The sequence below is a fragment of the Polyodon spathula genome, chromosome 39 (genome assembly GCF_017654505.1).
Source record: "Polyodon spathula isolate WHYD16114869_AA chromosome 39, ASM1765450v1, whole genome shotgun sequence".
Lineage (NCBI taxonomy): Eukaryota > Metazoa > Chordata > Actinopteri > Acipenseriformes > Polyodontidae > Polyodon > Polyodon spathula.
In genome coordinates, this window is record NC_054572.1 from 3,020,503 (window position 1) to 3,037,505 (window position 17,003).

A 17,003-nucleotide genomic window follows, 5' to 3' on the forward strand; every position below is an offset into this window, starting at 1 on the left:
CAGTTGGATAAGAGGCACCGTGTGGACTCCATGCCCTGTAGAAGGTAATGCTGGTGGCTCAGTCCCTGCATGGAGTTGATGGGGATACTGGTTCATTCTTTGGGTGGGATGGTTGACAATATCAGATCTTGTTTGTGGACCACCTTGTTTGAAGATGACATGTTTAGAGTTTATTTTTTATTTTGTATTATTGGAACACTTTTTAAAGTGGGGGTGCTGAAAGCCATTGAACAAAACTGGAACCCCTGTATGTGATGGAAGCCGTGCTCTTCCTTTAGCCCAGCCCTTACACTGTACAGTAACACTCCTGCAGACAGAGGGGGCTCTTCCTTTAGCCCAGCCCTTACACTGTACAGTAACACTCCTGCAGACAGAGGGGGCTCTTCCTTTAGCCCAGCCCTTACACTGTACAGTAACACTCCTGCAGACAGAGGGGGCTCTTCCTTTAGCCCAGCCCTTACTCTGTACAGTAACACTACTGCAGACAGAGGGGGCTCTTCCTTTAGCCCAGCCCTTACACTGTACAGTAACACTCCTGCAGACAGAGGGGGCTCTTCCTTTAGCCCAGCCCTTACACTGTACAGTAACACTACTGCAGACAGAGGGGGCTCTTCCTTTAGCCCAGCCCTTACACTGTACAGTAACACTCCTGCAGACAGAGGGGGCTCTTCCTTTAGCCCAGCCCTTACACTGTACAGTAACACTCCTGCAGACAGAGGGGGCTCTTCCTTTAGCCCAGCCCTTACTCTGTACAGTAACACTCCTGCAGACAGAGGGGGCTCTTCCTTTAGCCCAGCCCTTACACTGTACAGTAACACTCCTGCAGACAGAGGGGGCTCTTCCTTTAGCCCAGCCCTTACTCTGTACAGTAACACTCCTGCAGACAGAGGGGGCTCTTCCTTTAGCCCAGCCCTTACACTGTACAGTAACACTCCTGCAGACAGAGGGGGCTCTTCCTTTAGCCCAGCCCTTACACTGTACAGTAACACTCCTGCAGACAGAGGGGGCTCTTCCTTTAGCCCAGCCCTTGCTTTGAAACCAGAAGGTTGTGATTTCCAGGGTTCTAGCTGACCTTGTCTGATAGGGTCATGCTGAAATCTATTTGTTCTGAAATCTGTTTTTTCTTCCGTTTAATGATTGCTGTTGAAAAATAAAGAACAGCCCATCCCTGCCTGCAGCCATCAGCATCTCACCCTCGACTGCCCCGAGAGGAAATGAGAGTCATCTTCCTCGCGTACACTAAGCTGAGCCAGGCCAGGTTTCAGCAGCCTGTTTGCAGTCCGCAGCATGTCTGACTGGTTTTTCACATTGTGTCATAATGCATGTTTATGAAACAAGACAAAATGCTTCCCCTTTCCTGTCTCAGCTGATGTGGACTGGGCCCAGGTGACAGAGTATTGCAAAAGACTTTGTTTGAATGATTGCAAGCATCATAAAAAGGTACGGAGCTAAAATGATTCATGGAGAACCCCTGGTCTGGCAACAAGAACGTTTAGAGGCCCTAAGTGCGCCATGTCCCCATTGTACAGATCTGGGGAATCAGAGTGAAGTTTATTTTTGCAGTTTACCATCAAGACTCTTGAACAGATTCATGTATTGATGTAACACAGATCAGCAAAATCCTCTTTGTACTTTCAAACTGCACATAAGCTGCTTTCATCCTAAGAAACTGCAGTGCTATTACACAACAGAAAATTAGGTTTGAAAATGTATTCAATCACACCATTCAATTAAAACAATCCACAAGTGTGTGTCTGTGTGCTGGGTGTATGTTTCACTGCAGTGAACACTGTGACAGTGATAACACTCAACATTGAGCCCCTCTCAGGCTCTCCCGGAGAACAAGCATGTTGTTTATGCAGCTTCAGCTACATTCTCCAATAAAGGCTTGAAGCCCTACATGCCCAAGCCGTGTTCTTGTTCTCCGAGGTCACGGGTCATTTTGTCTTTTAAGGTATGGATAAAGGAGAAGGATTGTCTTCTTTGCTTGTAAGTGTGAATGAAGGCATGGCTTGGGTAAGCAGAGCCTCAGACAAAGATATAGAGGAGATAAAGAAAGAGAGACAGAGAGAGAGAGGAGAGAGGGAGAGAGAGAGGAGAGAGGGAGAGAGAGAGGAGAGAGCAGAGGGAGAGAGGAGAGAGAGACAGAGATGAGAGCGCGAGAGGAGAAAGGAGAGAAGAGAGAAAGAGAGAGAGAGAGAGAGAGGAGAGAGGGAGAGAGAGGAGAGAGAGGAGAGAGCAGAGGGAGAGAGGAGAGAGAGAGACAGAGACAAGAGCACGAGAGGAGAAAGGAGAGAGGAGAGAGGAGAGAGGAGAGAGAAAGAGAGAGAGAGAGAGAGAGAGAGAGAGAGAGAGAGAGGAGAGTGAGTGAGAGAGAGAGCAGCTCTCTGAAGAAGGTGTAGGAAAGTGAGGGCTGAGCACCCTGCTGGAACACAGCTCACCAACCTCGGCATGATTCTGCCTTTGCTGGGACTTCAGCGACCGATCCAACCCTTGAGAAACTCTTGAAGGACAGCTGAAGCTTTTTACAGTGTGGGAATAACTGGAGTTCAGGCTGAACTTATTCATTTGAGGTTTTGTACAGGGTTATTTGGTCTTATTCACAATACGTTAAGGATTGTTTTAAGTAAAAACATTTTAAGGACTATTTCTTGAAGGGTGATCTCTCGGGTTAAAACAGCCCTTTGGAAAATAAGAATATTCTTTTAAACCTTTTTAAAACATAAAATAAGGAATTTACAAACATTCCCTGATGCAGTGTACTCCTAATACTGAGCCCTGTGCTACTGATCCCTGTGCCACTGATCCCTGTGCTACTCATCCCTGTGCTACTGATCCCTGTGCTACTCATCCCTGTGCTACTGATCCCTGTGCTACTCCTAATACTGATCCCTGTGTTACTGATCCCTGTGCTGCTCCTAATACTGAGCCCTGTCTGATTCCTGTGCTACTGATCCCTGTGCTACTCCTAATACTGATCCCTGTGCTACTGATCCCTGTGCCACTGATCCCTGTGCTACTGATCCCTGTGCTGCTCTTAATACTGAGCCCTGTCTGATTCCTGTGCTACTGATCCCTGTGCCACTGATCCCTGTGCTACTGATCCCTGTGCCACTGATCCCTGTGCTACTGATCCCTGTGCTACTGATCCCTGTGCCACTGATCCCTGTGCTACTGATCCCTGTGCTACTCCTAATACTGATCCCTGTACTACTGATCCCTGTGCTGCTCCTAATGCTGATCCCTGTGCTGCTCCTAATACTGATCCCTGTGCTGCTCCTAATACTGATTCCTGTGCTGCTGATCCCTGTGCTACTCCTAATACTGATCCCTGTGCTACTCCTAATACTGATCCCTGTGCTGCTCCTAATACTGATCCCTGTGCTGCTCCTAATACTGATCCCTGTACTACTGATCCCTGTGCTACTCCTAATACTGATCCCTGTACTACTGATCCCTGTGCTACTCCTAATACTGATCCCTGTACTACTGATCCCTGTGCTACTCCTAATACTGATCCCTGTGCTGCTCCTAATACTGATCCCTGTGCTGCTCCTAATACTGATCCCTGTGCTGCTCCTAATACTGATCCCTGTGCTGCTCCTAATACTGATTCCTGTGCTGCTGATCCCTGTGCTACTCCTAATACTGATCCCTGTGCAGTGCTTAAAGGTTTGTGAATAGGATCCAATGAACCTTTAATATTTAAATGCAAAAATGGCTCTGATTAGCATACTCTGTGTGATTGACATATAGATATTTTGGTCCTATTTGATGTTTTGAATGCTGTTTCAGATGCTCCTTTTGGAGGAGGCAGTGAGGAGAGCTTTCCTGCCGCCTTGTGTTGAAACAAGATCATCACAACTCAATTAGAGATTCGGAGCTCAATTCAGATATCTCAGGTAAATAACAAATCCATCAAACAAACAGCATGTCTGTTCGACTGAATTAAATTAAAAATACATGACCCATTGGAGGAAGAGAGAGAGACAGAGAGAGAGAGAAGAGAGAGAGAAAGAGAGAGAGAGAGAGAGAGAGAGAGAGAGAGAGAGAGAGAGAGAGAGAGAGAGAGAGAGAGAGAGAGAGAGAGAGAGAGAGAGAGAGAGAGAGAGAGAGAGGGAGGGGGGAGAGAGAAGAAGAGAGAGAGAGAGAGAGAGAGAGAGAGAGAGAGAGAGAAGGAGAGAGAGAGAAAGAGAGAGAGACAGAGAGAGAGAGGTGGAGCGAGAGAGAGAGACAGAGAGAGGAAGAGAGAGCGGGAGAGGGGGGAGAGAGAGGAAGAGACAGAGAGAGATAAAGAGAGAGAGACAGAGAGAGAGAGAGAGAGAGACAGAAAGAGCAAGAGAGAGACCTTGTGTTTGATTAAATATGTTTATGTTATACAGTATTTTGAGTCTTTGTAATTGACCCTCGTGTCACTGGGGATTACATGACTCCAGCATAGTAATTGGTGCTTGTGATCTCAGGACCCAAGTGTTGAAATATGACCCTTATTATTGTCACAACATGTCATTCCTGATGGAGGGGCTCTCTTGGGCCCATCGAATCACTCTGTTAAACAGCTTCAGTATCATTTATAAACCATCAAATGAGTGTGTCCTGGGAAAAGAACATGATATCGCCCCATTTAACGTGTCTTTAGAGAACCTCACCTTGCTCCCGATCACCTGCCCGATTCAATGTCCTCAATATTTCTGGGTTATCCAGCTTTTCCACCACATGTTGAGCATTTCCCAGAAAACAGTTTTTTCTTGGTAACATTAAGCAACATAATGTGAATCTGAAATTGTGGGATATACCTCTTATTTTTAGTTATTTTTTTGTTCATAATTCCAAACTTACTAATACAGATTCTAAATATAAAAAAAGATTGTAAATATAAAGAACTGATTCTTAATGTAAAGAACTGATTGTAAATATAAAGAATCAGTTGTAAATATAAAGTTTGAATAATGCCACACACGCTCAAACTGCTCTTTTCTTTTCATTCTCAGTCTCTTGTAAAACCACATGAACAAATATTCCTTGTTGTGACACAACAATACCACATATATAAATATTGTTATATATTATATATATATATATATATATATATATATATATATATATATATATATATATATAGATATAATCGAGATATATATATATGATGATATGTAGTAAAACTGGGGTACCAAATTACCCCATAGGATAGTAGTTTAATATATAATATATATATATATATATATATATATATATATATATATATATATATATATATATATATATATATATATATATATATATATTCGATCTAATATAATTGACACATTATTGACCCTGCAGTAACACTCAGTAAGAAAGAGTCAGGTGTCTGCACCATACAGTAACAGATGGCACTGTCACATTGCTGAGAATTGTATTAAATTACCATTAAACGCGGCGCTCAATGAGGCAGGTGCGGGGTATTGATTTGCTTTGTGGGTGCAGGTGTTTTGTTAAACAGGAGATGGAGTTTAACAAGGACGCTGTGAAAACGGCCTTCATGCGCACCGCACTGTCTTCTTTGAAGACCGCTTCCATTGCAGCCACATCGCTTAATGTGCAACAGAACCCAACGGTCTGACAGTGGCTAAATCTTTAAAGATTGCTAATAATAATAATAATAATAATAATAATAATAATAATAATAATAATAATAATGCTAGCTTTGCAAAACTATTTTACAAAGGTGTACGTGAGGTTACCCGCTAGGCTTCAATGTGGGCCACTTTCAGTCAGCGCACAGGTGTATTTTCTCTTGCTTTTTTAATTTATTTATTTATTTATTTTTTTTTTAATCAATCTGACTCCCTCTATAGCTCATCTTTTCGTTATGTTTTATGCCCTGGTGTTCGGCTAGTGACATGTAACGGCAAATCAGTCTCCAGTCCTACCCCAGAGGCGTCAGTGTGCAGAACAGAATGTATGAATCGTGCTTAATTTACGCATTCAGGCAGGAAAGCTCTCGGGGTTCAGCTCCGTCAAGTTGCCCCCCCCCCCCCCCCAAAAAAAGCACAACATTATATATCATTCGTTTGGGCCGGTTTGTGCTGCTATGGCTTTTAAGATATTAGCTAATCTTTTTTTTTTTTGGGGGGGGGGGGGGGGGGGGGGGGCGTCACTCTGGTCAGCCTCTACTCTCAACCAATCAAAACTGTGGATTCACGGAGATCCCTGAAGCCCACACACAGTGCAGCACGGGGCTGGGTTGTGGATTCTTGTTCGCCCGCAACACCACGAACACGCGTGGCGCTGCCACTGCATCCACTCAACTATCTCACTGCTGTTACCATCAAACACAACACGGAACCAGCAGCAGCCAGTACAGAGCAAGCAAAAAGCTCTTCTAATGATCAGCAGGGTGGGCTGCTTAGTTACAGCCATTAGTTGCGAAGGTGGCGTGAAGATTTCCACGCACGTTTCCACCCAGCTGCTCGCAGTCTGTACTCTCGAGTTAACAGTTTAACTTTGCGCTCACAGCAATAATAATCCCGGTGCGATTTGACGACCGGAAAACTACAATACATTTGGCGTTTACAAAGTCTTTCTGATGGAAAATGTAATTTATACAGATTATATTCCCTGTTTTGAAGGGGCGCCAGTAAGACTCATCAGAACACACGCTGTTAAAACGTCGACACGCTGCCCTCATTGCCGTTGCTATGATCAGACCGCTCATTTCCATTAAATTCTCCTGGTGCTTAGAGAAGCAACCATTTCTTCCTGCTGAAAAAATAGATCATGCATTGAATCTAATAAAAAAAAGTAACGTTAAAGACTCCTGAAGATGATTAATGGGAAATCGACCGTAGGTTGTGGCGTCTTTCTGTGGGATCATGAATATTGTTCAATCATTGTCTGTGCAGGTGTTACAGTACAGTTAATAAAGTACTACAATCTGTACTGAACATATGTTTTGTCCTCTTAATATATTGTGTGTGTATTTCAAACATATCTAACTATCTCAAATAGAGTAGAGTATGGGGATATATTGTGTTTGTTTATTTTTTCACATGTATTAGAGTAGGTTGGTAAAGTGAAGAAGCTGAAGAAAACTCACAACCCTGAAGAGTTAAGCAGGCTGTTTGAGCAGCTGGAGAAGGAGAACAGCACATTCAGCAGGACAGCTCTCCTGTGTGATATGCTTCAGTGTCTGGAGCTGTCTGATCACAGGGTGAGGCTGCAGGCGTTAAAACCGGGAACCTGTTCACAGCTTTAAAAAGAAACCAACGCTTACATTGGGTCGTTTGATACTACACTGTAGATTTAGCGTTTAAATCTCTGCTTCCTGGTATGGTATCACTTCCTGTGCTGCTGGTGAGCCTCACTCTCATGGTCCCAGCCTCACTCTCATGGACCCAGCCTCACCCTCATGATCCCAGCCTCAATCCCATGATCCCCGCCTCATGTTCAGTGTAAAGGATTTCTTTAATTTTCATGCTGACACTGTTGTGCACTATTGATAGGCTATGTGCTTTTGTCAAGTTTATATTTTTAAATGTTCGGAACTCACTACGTGCAACGCAAGGTTAAGAATAAGAATGACAACGCTGCAGTTGACTGTTCCTCTTTTCTCCACTCAGGAAGTGGCATTGATGCCCGCTCAGATTGGCATCATTGCTGCAGTGCTGGAGGATGAAGACATGGTGGTTACAATAAACTGCTTCCAGGTTCTCAACAGCTTGGCAGGAAACTTCAGCAACCAAAAAGAGAAGCAGGTCCTGCACAGCAATGGAGAAAGCAAGACTTGTTCAAATTGACAAGCCCAAAATTGTAACCACTTCCCATAGTAAAAAAACAGCTTAAAAACGCACAGCCTCTCCTCAGATAATGTGTAAAAGTAACGCCAGTAAAGACTCAAGTTTCATAGCTGGTGGAGCCAAGCTCTGGAAACAAGGCCACCTCTGTGTAAAGACGGCTTTTCCTTGCTTTCTTTCTGTGTGTTTTTCCAGAAGTGCACCCCCCGGATCATTTATGTCACAGCCCAGAGTGCGTGCCTGGAGCAGCAGAGAGCTGGCCTCGGGCTGATCAGCACACTGGCGCTGTGCAGGGGGAACCATCCCGAGATCCTGAAGGGCGTTCCGGAGTACCTCCACATCCTGCAGACAGCGCGCTACACTGGCAGGGTCTCGGTAGGTGCCAGTAACAGAGATGAGGAGACGGGTTACAAGGCAGTCTCCTCAGTGAAATCGATGCATTACCACACATCACTTGTTGAAGGTTTGTGTTTCTTCTAATAGCCCTGTTTTTAATAGTAATAGTATCATTGCATGGTATTTTTTTGTTGATTTCCTGTGCTTTTCCATTGGTTATATTATGCATTTAACATAGTGGTTTGCCATGTTTATTTATATGCTTTAGCATACCTCATTATTTATTGCAATGCTTCCCTATGCTTTACCAGGCTCTAAATTTGCTTTATTTCTCATTGCTCTGCTTTTGCTATGGGAAATGTTTATAAGTGAAGACACCTTTTGTTTTTAGATGATTATTACAAGAATCCTGTTAAGTCTGTCTACAAACCCAGGCCTCACCTATGTTTTGCTGAACTCCAAGGTGAGTTTTGTGTCTTTTTTTCTTTTGTAAATTGTTTTGCAGTGAATCTACCAGGTGACTGCGGGTGTTGGCCCTCTCTTAGTGAACCCTTACTGCATGTTTAATCTCTCCTGCTTGTATTTTGTGCATGTAACACAGTTCAGCATGATTAAAGGACTGATTTCAGGCACTCAGCTGGGCTGCATGAATTATTGACATGTCACAAGTCTCTTAAGTGTATTTTAGCTTTGTAGCGAAATCCAAAGTTTGGTCCTATTTTAATATTCAAACAGTGGCGGTATTTAGACCCACCAGTAGTTTAGATCAATTGAACAACCCCATCTTGTGACATCAGTACCCTACGCCCATTACTGTGCCACAGCATCTCTGATTTGCTGGCATGTGTGCGTGTCTATGTGTGTGTGTGCGCGTACGTATATGTGTGTCTGTGTGTGTGTGCCTGTTAGTTTTGCTTTACTCTTCCATCTCGTTGGTGTAGGTCGAGCTTGCGTTCCTCCACCTCTTCAAGCCCTTTGTGAATAAAGACATCATATACCAGCTCCTGGCCTTCGTGGGCAACCTGAACAAGAGCCGCAAGAGCGAGAACTACTCGTGTGTGCAGTGGGAATACAACGAGGAGTCCCTGTATGTGCTTCTCTTCAACTCCGACTCCCCGCTCAACAAGCTGCTGCCACTCATGAACCACAATGACTCGCAAATCAAGAGCGCAGCCTTCAGCATCATCAGCAAGCTCGTGTAACACAGCGATGACTGTGCGATACATTACTATTGCAAACTCCAATAAACCAAGGAGAGTGTTTACTGCTACCGCATTGCTGCTCTCGTGGTTTTAGATGCAAGCGATTGATCAGCGTCACAGTGTATCAAACACAAAACTAAAGTAGCCTGGAATAATGTGTTTTTGTTTTTTTTTGTTTCTTTTGCATTAGTGTTCAGTCCTATAGAAGTGCCAGCATGCCCTCCCCCTTTCCTGGTTTTTACACATTGAATGTACTGAGAGCTCTGTTGTTACAAATAGTGCAAATAAACAGATCTAAAGTACTTTATCGCATAGCCCTGCCAGGTAAGTACAATATGAATTATGAATATGAATCTGGAATTACTGATTGTGTGAAACAAGAAGCATGCAGAAAGTATTTTGCAAAGTGCTGATTTATTAGATAGAGTAAGGGGGGGGGGGGGTTGGGGGGGTGTCACTCCACTCTATTGCCAGTGTTGTGGGTGGATTCAAGCTGTGTGGTGTTCAAGAGAAGAGCCGTGTGCCAGTGTTAGCAGTAGAGTGCTGGTGCTGTTCAATGGGACAGGGGGTGTCTGTTTAAGAAGACTCTGCCTTGTCACTGGGCGCCTCATCACTGGGATCGTAACAGATTCCAAAGTTGGTGTTTGTGATGGATCCACCTATGCTGATGTCAGTCTTACACTTGAGACCACTTTCACAGGGACAGCGGTAGTAGGTCCCATATAGAGTCTGAAAAACACAATACAGCACGACTGTAACCCCAAAAATCACATGCATGCCAGTCTTTATCAATAGATACATCATTTTTTGCTTATCATTGTGAGAATTACAGTAATATACAGTTATTGATATATATATATATATATATATATATATATATATATATATATATATATATATATATATATATATATGTGTGTGTGTGTATATATATATATATATATATATATATATATATATATATATATATATATATATATATATATAAAGATATATATATATACCAATTTTTTTTTTTTTAATAGTGGTTGACTCAGAAGTCTCAAACCCACCTGGGTTAAAGCTTTGTGAATAGACCCCTAAGCACGGGACGTTCCAGAGACAAATATATATCAAACAAACCACTAGAGGGCACTCCAGCCTTAATTTGCTGGGATGTGCTGAAGCATCTGTGCTAGAAGGCCCTGGTAAACAACTTGGGTTTGAATTACAAACTGAAGTATCAGGATGTTCCACAGCACTGGATCTGCATCTCTTGACAGCTTCAGTACAAGAGTGGCTATTGATTATCTGACTGGCGTCCAAGCCACTCAGATCAGAAGGAATTCGAAAATGATTACATTTCATATGTTATATTGTATTTCTTACGAGTCTTTGAGAATATAGTGAATATTTGCCCCATAAAAATCTCTAATAACTCACTCAGTAGATGTGCCAGCATTGTATTGTATTTTATCTTTTAAAAATTGGAAAGTGTGTGAATGTTACTTCCTTGAAGCTGGAAAGTATTTCCAATCCTAGAGCAGTTCCCTGGTAGAAGGAATCTTTGAAACGGAGAGAAGTTGATTCATGGTTTAAAAGACACCAAACTAAACCAGCTCAAGGAAAAACTTGTGGCTGATTTCACAGACCCAGATCTCGGACTGCCTAATGTTAGTTTATGTTATTAGTGTGAATAGAGGTCTTTGAACCCATCTGGGAACTTCCAGCTGAAGCGTGACTCTGTTTTATAACCAAGAGAAGTGTCGCAACCTTGGATTGATGCCAGCCCTTATCTCCACTCTTGGCAAGATGCTCAATGCCTGTGTTTTTCTTTTATTTGATGTAGTGGCAACCTTATTGTGTATTATTTAAACAGCTGCTTCATTCCCACTGCCTGTGTGCAGCTACTGACCTGTGCCCACAGCTTTGACTTGTTTTCAAGACTGTTTTTAATATTCCAAACTGCTTTGCAGTGTTGTATAGAAACCTCGTAATGCTATCAGGTGGTAAGAACATGTTTTGGGTGTTGCTATAACACGCTCTCTTCTACCACAGTCTTGGATATCAATGCTTGTTCAGCAACGTTTACTGGTGCCCAATCAGAACAGAATTAGTCCTCCTATATTCTCAATATTTTAAGATATTGAAATCATTTTTTTTTTTTTAAATTTCAAACTTTTTGAAGATATCTTAAAATACATGAAGATATTTCTAAATTATGAATTATTTATTTCTTAAAAACGCCTTTATCCAGGGCATTTTTACATACAATTACCCATTTATGCAACTGGATTTTTACCTAAGCACTCTAGATAAAGTACCTTGCTCAAGGGTACAGCAGCAGTGTCCCCAACCTGGGACTGAAACCAGGACCCTCCTGTCAAGAGTCCAAAGCCCACTACTCCATAGTGCTGCCCATGCTTTAAAAAATATCTAAAATACATTTAGAGATCTGAAAATGATTTCCAGATATCTTTAAATGGAGCTTCAAATGAAATATCTGAAATGCAGTTAAATTTAAGATATCTCGAAATGACTTCCTGTTCATTTAGAGATGTCTTGAAATGAACAGGAAGTCCATTTACAACATTTTCACAGGAACTAATTTAGAGAAATCTTAAACTAATTTAGAGATATCTTAAACTAATTTAGATATATCTCTAAATGAATATGAAGTTATTTTGAAATATCTCTAAATGACTGGCGTATCACGCTAGCAAAACATTGTTTAAAGATATCAGTAAATCAATTAGAGATCTCTATTTCATTTTTAAATATCTCAAAATGAAATTAAGATATCTTCAAAACGGTTTATTTACAGATATTGCAAATTCATTTACAGATATATGCACATGATTTACAGATATCTCTAAATATTCCAAGACATGTTAAAGTGAAATTTGAGATATCTCTGAATTATAATTTGGCTTGCCATATGTTGGCTGGGGTCTTGGGGCTGTGCGCTAAGAGCATACATTCCTTTAGGCTCCGTTAGCGGACAGGTGAACTTGGTTTGCTTACCTTTGGAGAGCATTCCTGTTTGTCGGCAGCTAAATGGATACATCTAGCCAAGCTGACCCCTGAAGTCCTGTGACAACAGGAGCTTTTACACTGGAGGCTGTTTAAACACAACTCGCCGTTCTCCTGCAAACGCACAATTAATCAAACAAAGCATTACAGGTTGGAGATACAGATGAATCTTATTCTGAAGTTTGTTTATTTGACAAACAAACACAAATACAGACACGTACCACACTGGAAACAAGCTGTTCACAATATACAACGCTGATCAGGTCCAAAGCACACCAGTGATCTACAATCTAATACCCCATACTGTACTGCAAGCAAGTGCATGCGTCTTATGTAGGCATCGGTGTCAGAAATGTAGAGCAAGCAACTTTGATTTAAGAAAGAAAAGCAGCTATGAAAGGACCCTGTCTTACCAGATTAATGATAATGCCTTTGTTTTGAGGAGGAGCTGCCATCACAGCAGCCAGTGAGCAAGCGAGGAAGACGAGAAGAGTTCTCATGGTGAAGGCGCTTCGGGTATCCCCTGAGGTGCTGTGCTGGGTATAGGATGATGTGATGTATCCAGTTCCTCAAACTTTGTCTTATATAATGTACCTGCACGTGGTAGCGCCTCTTATCTCACAGGGAACAGAAGTTTAAAACCGTGCACATATTATTAACAGCACATGTTGAAATCTCACCGAGAGCAAACAGGATCCTTCCAGGATCTTTTGTTTGTTGAAATTATTATTCTAGCCTATAATGTATTCCCAGTTTATTGCCATGCAGTTGCTAAGTGGATACTAGGCAAGGTAGCAGATGTTAGATTATTTTAACAAAATCAGCAATCCCAGGCTACTATCTTTACTAAAAGCATTTCCAAATGGGAACTTCAATCTGATAGAAGTGCATATTTTTATTCTAGCAGTTCTTTATTATTATTATTATTATTATTATTATTATTATTATTATTATTATTATTATTATTATTATTATTATTTATTTTAATATAGGAATGGAAACAGAAATGTTTGGGGTTAGGGTTTAGTTGAGCAGTCGTTGCAGTTCATCCCTTTTCACTGTGTATGTAAAGAGAATGACGCGTGCTTCTGTTACTGCTCTTGTTGTACACCAACACAACATCTAAGGGACATTTAAAAAAGCTCCCCTTGCATAAATACAAACTCAAATACTGGCACTGTACATTCAATTAGTAAAGCGCTGCACATAAAATTAGGAAAGCACTGCACATTCAATTAGTAAAGCACTGCACATTCAATTAGTAATAGCACTGTACATTCAATTAGTAATAGCACTGTACATTCAATTAGTAATAGCACTGTACATTCAATTAGTAATAGCACTGTACATTCAATTAGTAAAGCACTGCACATAAAATTAGGTAAGCACTGCACATTCAATTAGTAATAGCACTGCACATTCAATTAGTAATAGCACTGTACATTCAATTAGTAATAGCACTGCACATTCAATTAGTAATAGCACTGCACATTCAATTAGTAATAGCACTGCACATTCAATTAGTAATAGCACTGTACATTCAATTAGTAATAGCACTGTACATTCAATTAGTAATAGCACTGCACATTCAATTAGTAATAGCACTGCACATTCAATTAGTAATAGCACTGCACATTCAATTAGTAAAGCACTGCACATAAAATTAGGAAAGCACTGCACATTCAATTAGTAATAGCACTGCACATTCAATTAGTAATAGCACTGCACATTCAATTAGTAATAGCACTGCACATTCAATTAGTAATAGCACTGTACATTCAATTAGTAATAGCACTGTACATTCAATTAGTAATAGCACTGCACATTCAATTAGTAATAGCACTGCACATTCAATTAGTAATAGCACTGTACATTCAATTAGTAATAGCACTGCACATTCAATTAGTAATAGCACTGCACATTCAATTAGTAATAGCACTGCACATTCAATTAGTAATAGCACTGCACATTCAATTAGTAATAGCACTGCACATTCAATTAGTAATAGCACTGTACATTCAATTAGTAATAGCACTGCACATTCAATTAGTAATAGCACTGTACATTCAATTAGTAATAGCACTGCACATTCAATTAGTAATAGCACTGCACATTCAATTAGTAATAGCACTGCACATTCAATTAGTAATAGCACTGCACATTCAATTAGTAATAGCACTGCACATTCAATTAGTAATAGCACTGTACATTCAATTAGTAATAGCACTGTACATTCAATTAGTAATAGCACTGTACATTCAATTAGTAAAGCACTGCACATTCAATTAGTAATAGCACTGCACATTCAATTAGTAATAGCACTGTACATTCAATTAGTAATAGCACTGTACATTCAATTAGTAATAGCACTGCACATTCAATTAGTAATAGCACTGCACATTAAAATTAGTAATAGCACTGCACATTCAATTAGTAATAGCACTGTACATTCAATTAGTAATAGCACTGTACATTCAATTAGTAATAGCACTGTACATTCAATTAGTAATAGCACTGTACATTCAATTAGTAATAGCACTGCACATTCAATTAGTAATAGCACTGCACATTCAATTAGTAATAGCACTGCACATTCAATTAGTAATAGCACTGTACATTCAATTAGTAATAGCACTGCACATTCAATTAGTAATAGCACTGCACATTCAATTAGTAATAGCACTGTACATTCAATTAGTAATAGCACTGTACATTCAATTAGTAATAGCACTGTACATTCAATTAGTAATAGCACTGCACATTCAATTAGTAATAGCACTGCACATTCAATTAGTAATAGCACTGTACATTCAATTAGTAATAGCACTGTACATTCAATTAGTAATAGCACTGCACATTCAATTAGTAATAGCACTGCACATTCAATTAGTAATAGCACTGCACATTCAATTAGTAATAGCACTGTACATTCAATTAGTAATAGCACTGTACATTCAATTAGTAATAGCACTGCACATTCAATTAGTAATAGCACTGCACATTCAATTAGTAATAGCACTGTACATTCAATTAGTAATAGCACTGCACATTCAATTAGTAATAGCACTGCACATTCAATTAGTAAAGCACTGCACATAAAATTAGGTAAGCACTGCACATTCAATTAGTAATAGCACTGCACATTCAATTAGTAATAGCACTGCACATTCAATTAGTAATAGCACTGTACATTCAATTAGTAATAGCACTGCACATTCAATTAGTAATAGCACTGTACATTCAATTAGTAATAGCACTGTACATTCAATTAGTAATAGCACTGTACATTCAATTAGTAATAGCACTGCACATTCAATTAGTAATAGCACTGCACATTCAATTAGTAAAGCACTGCACATTCAATTAGTAATAGCACTGCACATTCAATTAGTAATAGCACTGCACATTCAATTAGTAATAGCACTGCACATTCAATTAGTAAAGCACTGCACATTCAATTAGTAAAGCACTGCACATTCAATTAGTAATAGCACTGCACATTCAATTAGTAATAGCACTGCACATTCAATTAGTAATAGCACTGCACATTCAATTAGTAAAGCACTGCACATTCAATTAGTAATAGCACTGCACATTCAATTAGTAATAGCACTGCACATTCAATTAGTAAAGCACTGCACATAAAATTAGGTAAGCACTGCACATTCAATTAGTAATAGCACTGCACATTCAATTAGTAATAGCACTGCACATTCAATTAGTAATAGCACTGCACATTCAATTAGTAATAGCACTGCACATTCAATTAGTAAAGCACTGCACATAAAATTAGGAAAGCACTGCACATTCAATTAGTAATAGCACTGCACATTCAATTAGTAATAGCACTGCACATTCAATTAGTAATAGCACTGCACATTCAATTAGTAATAGCACTGCACATTCAATTAGTAATAGCACTGCACATTCAATTAGTAATAGCACTGCACATTCAATTAGTAATAGCACTGTACATTCAATTAGTAATAGCACTGTACATTCAATTAGTAATAGCACTGTACATTCAATTAGTAATAGCACTGTACATTCAATTAGTAATAGCACTGCACATTCAATTAGTAATAGCACTGTACATTCAATTAGTAATAGCACTGTACATTCAATTAGTAATAGCACTGCACATTCAATTAGTAATAGCACTGCACATTCAATTAGTAATAGCACTGCACATTCAATTAGTAATAGCACTGTACATTCAATTAGTAATAGCACTGTACATTCAATTAGTAATAGCACTGCACATTCAATTAGTAATAGCACTGTACATTCAATTAGTAATAGCACTGCACATTCAATTAGTAATAGCACTGCACATTCAATTAGTAAAGCACTGTACATTCAATTAGTAATAGCACTGCACATTCAATTAGTAATAGCACTGCACATTCAATTAGTAATAGCACTGTACATTCAATTAGTAATAGCACTGTACATTCAATTAGTAATAGCACTGTACATTCAATTAGTAATAGCACTGCACATTCAATTAGTAATAGCACTGCACATTCAATTAGTAATAGCACTGCACATTCAATTAGTAATAGCACTGTACATTCAATTAGTAATAGCACTGCACATTCAATTAGTAATAGCACTGCACATTCAATTAGTAATAGCACTGTACATTCAATTAGTAATAGCACTGTACATTCAATTA

General features: G+C 39.8%; 2 protein-coding genes across 2 annotated transcripts; one reads left to right on the forward strand and one right to left on the reverse strand.

Moving 5' to 3' along the window:
* Positions 1 to 7,822: 7,822 nt before the first annotated feature.
* Positions 7,823 to 9,516, forward strand: LOC121304680 (armadillo repeat-containing protein 12-like). The gene is made up of 3 exons (XM_041235950.1): positions 7,823 to 8,238; positions 8,503 to 8,574; positions 9,053 to 9,516. Exons 2-3 carry the CDS (start codon positions 8,503 to 8,505, stop codon positions 9,311 to 9,313), a joined length of 333 nt encoding a protein of 110 aa, XP_041091884.1. The 5' UTR covers positions 7,823 to 8,238; the 3' UTR covers positions 9,314 to 9,516.
* Positions 9,517 to 9,731: 215 nt separating this feature from the next.
* On the reverse strand, positions 9,732 to 13,161 carry LOC121304705 (colipase-like). Its single transcript, XM_041236005.1, has 3 exons — positions 12,739 to 13,161; positions 12,317 to 12,439; positions 9,732 to 10,042 (listed from the first exon to the last, which is right to left on the reverse strand). Exons 1-3 carry the CDS (start codon positions 12,823 to 12,825, stop codon positions 9,890 to 9,892), a joined length of 363 nt encoding a protein of 120 aa, XP_041091939.1. The 5' UTR covers positions 12,826 to 13,161; the 3' UTR covers positions 9,732 to 9,889.
* Positions 13,162 to 17,003: the final 3,842 nt, after the last annotated feature.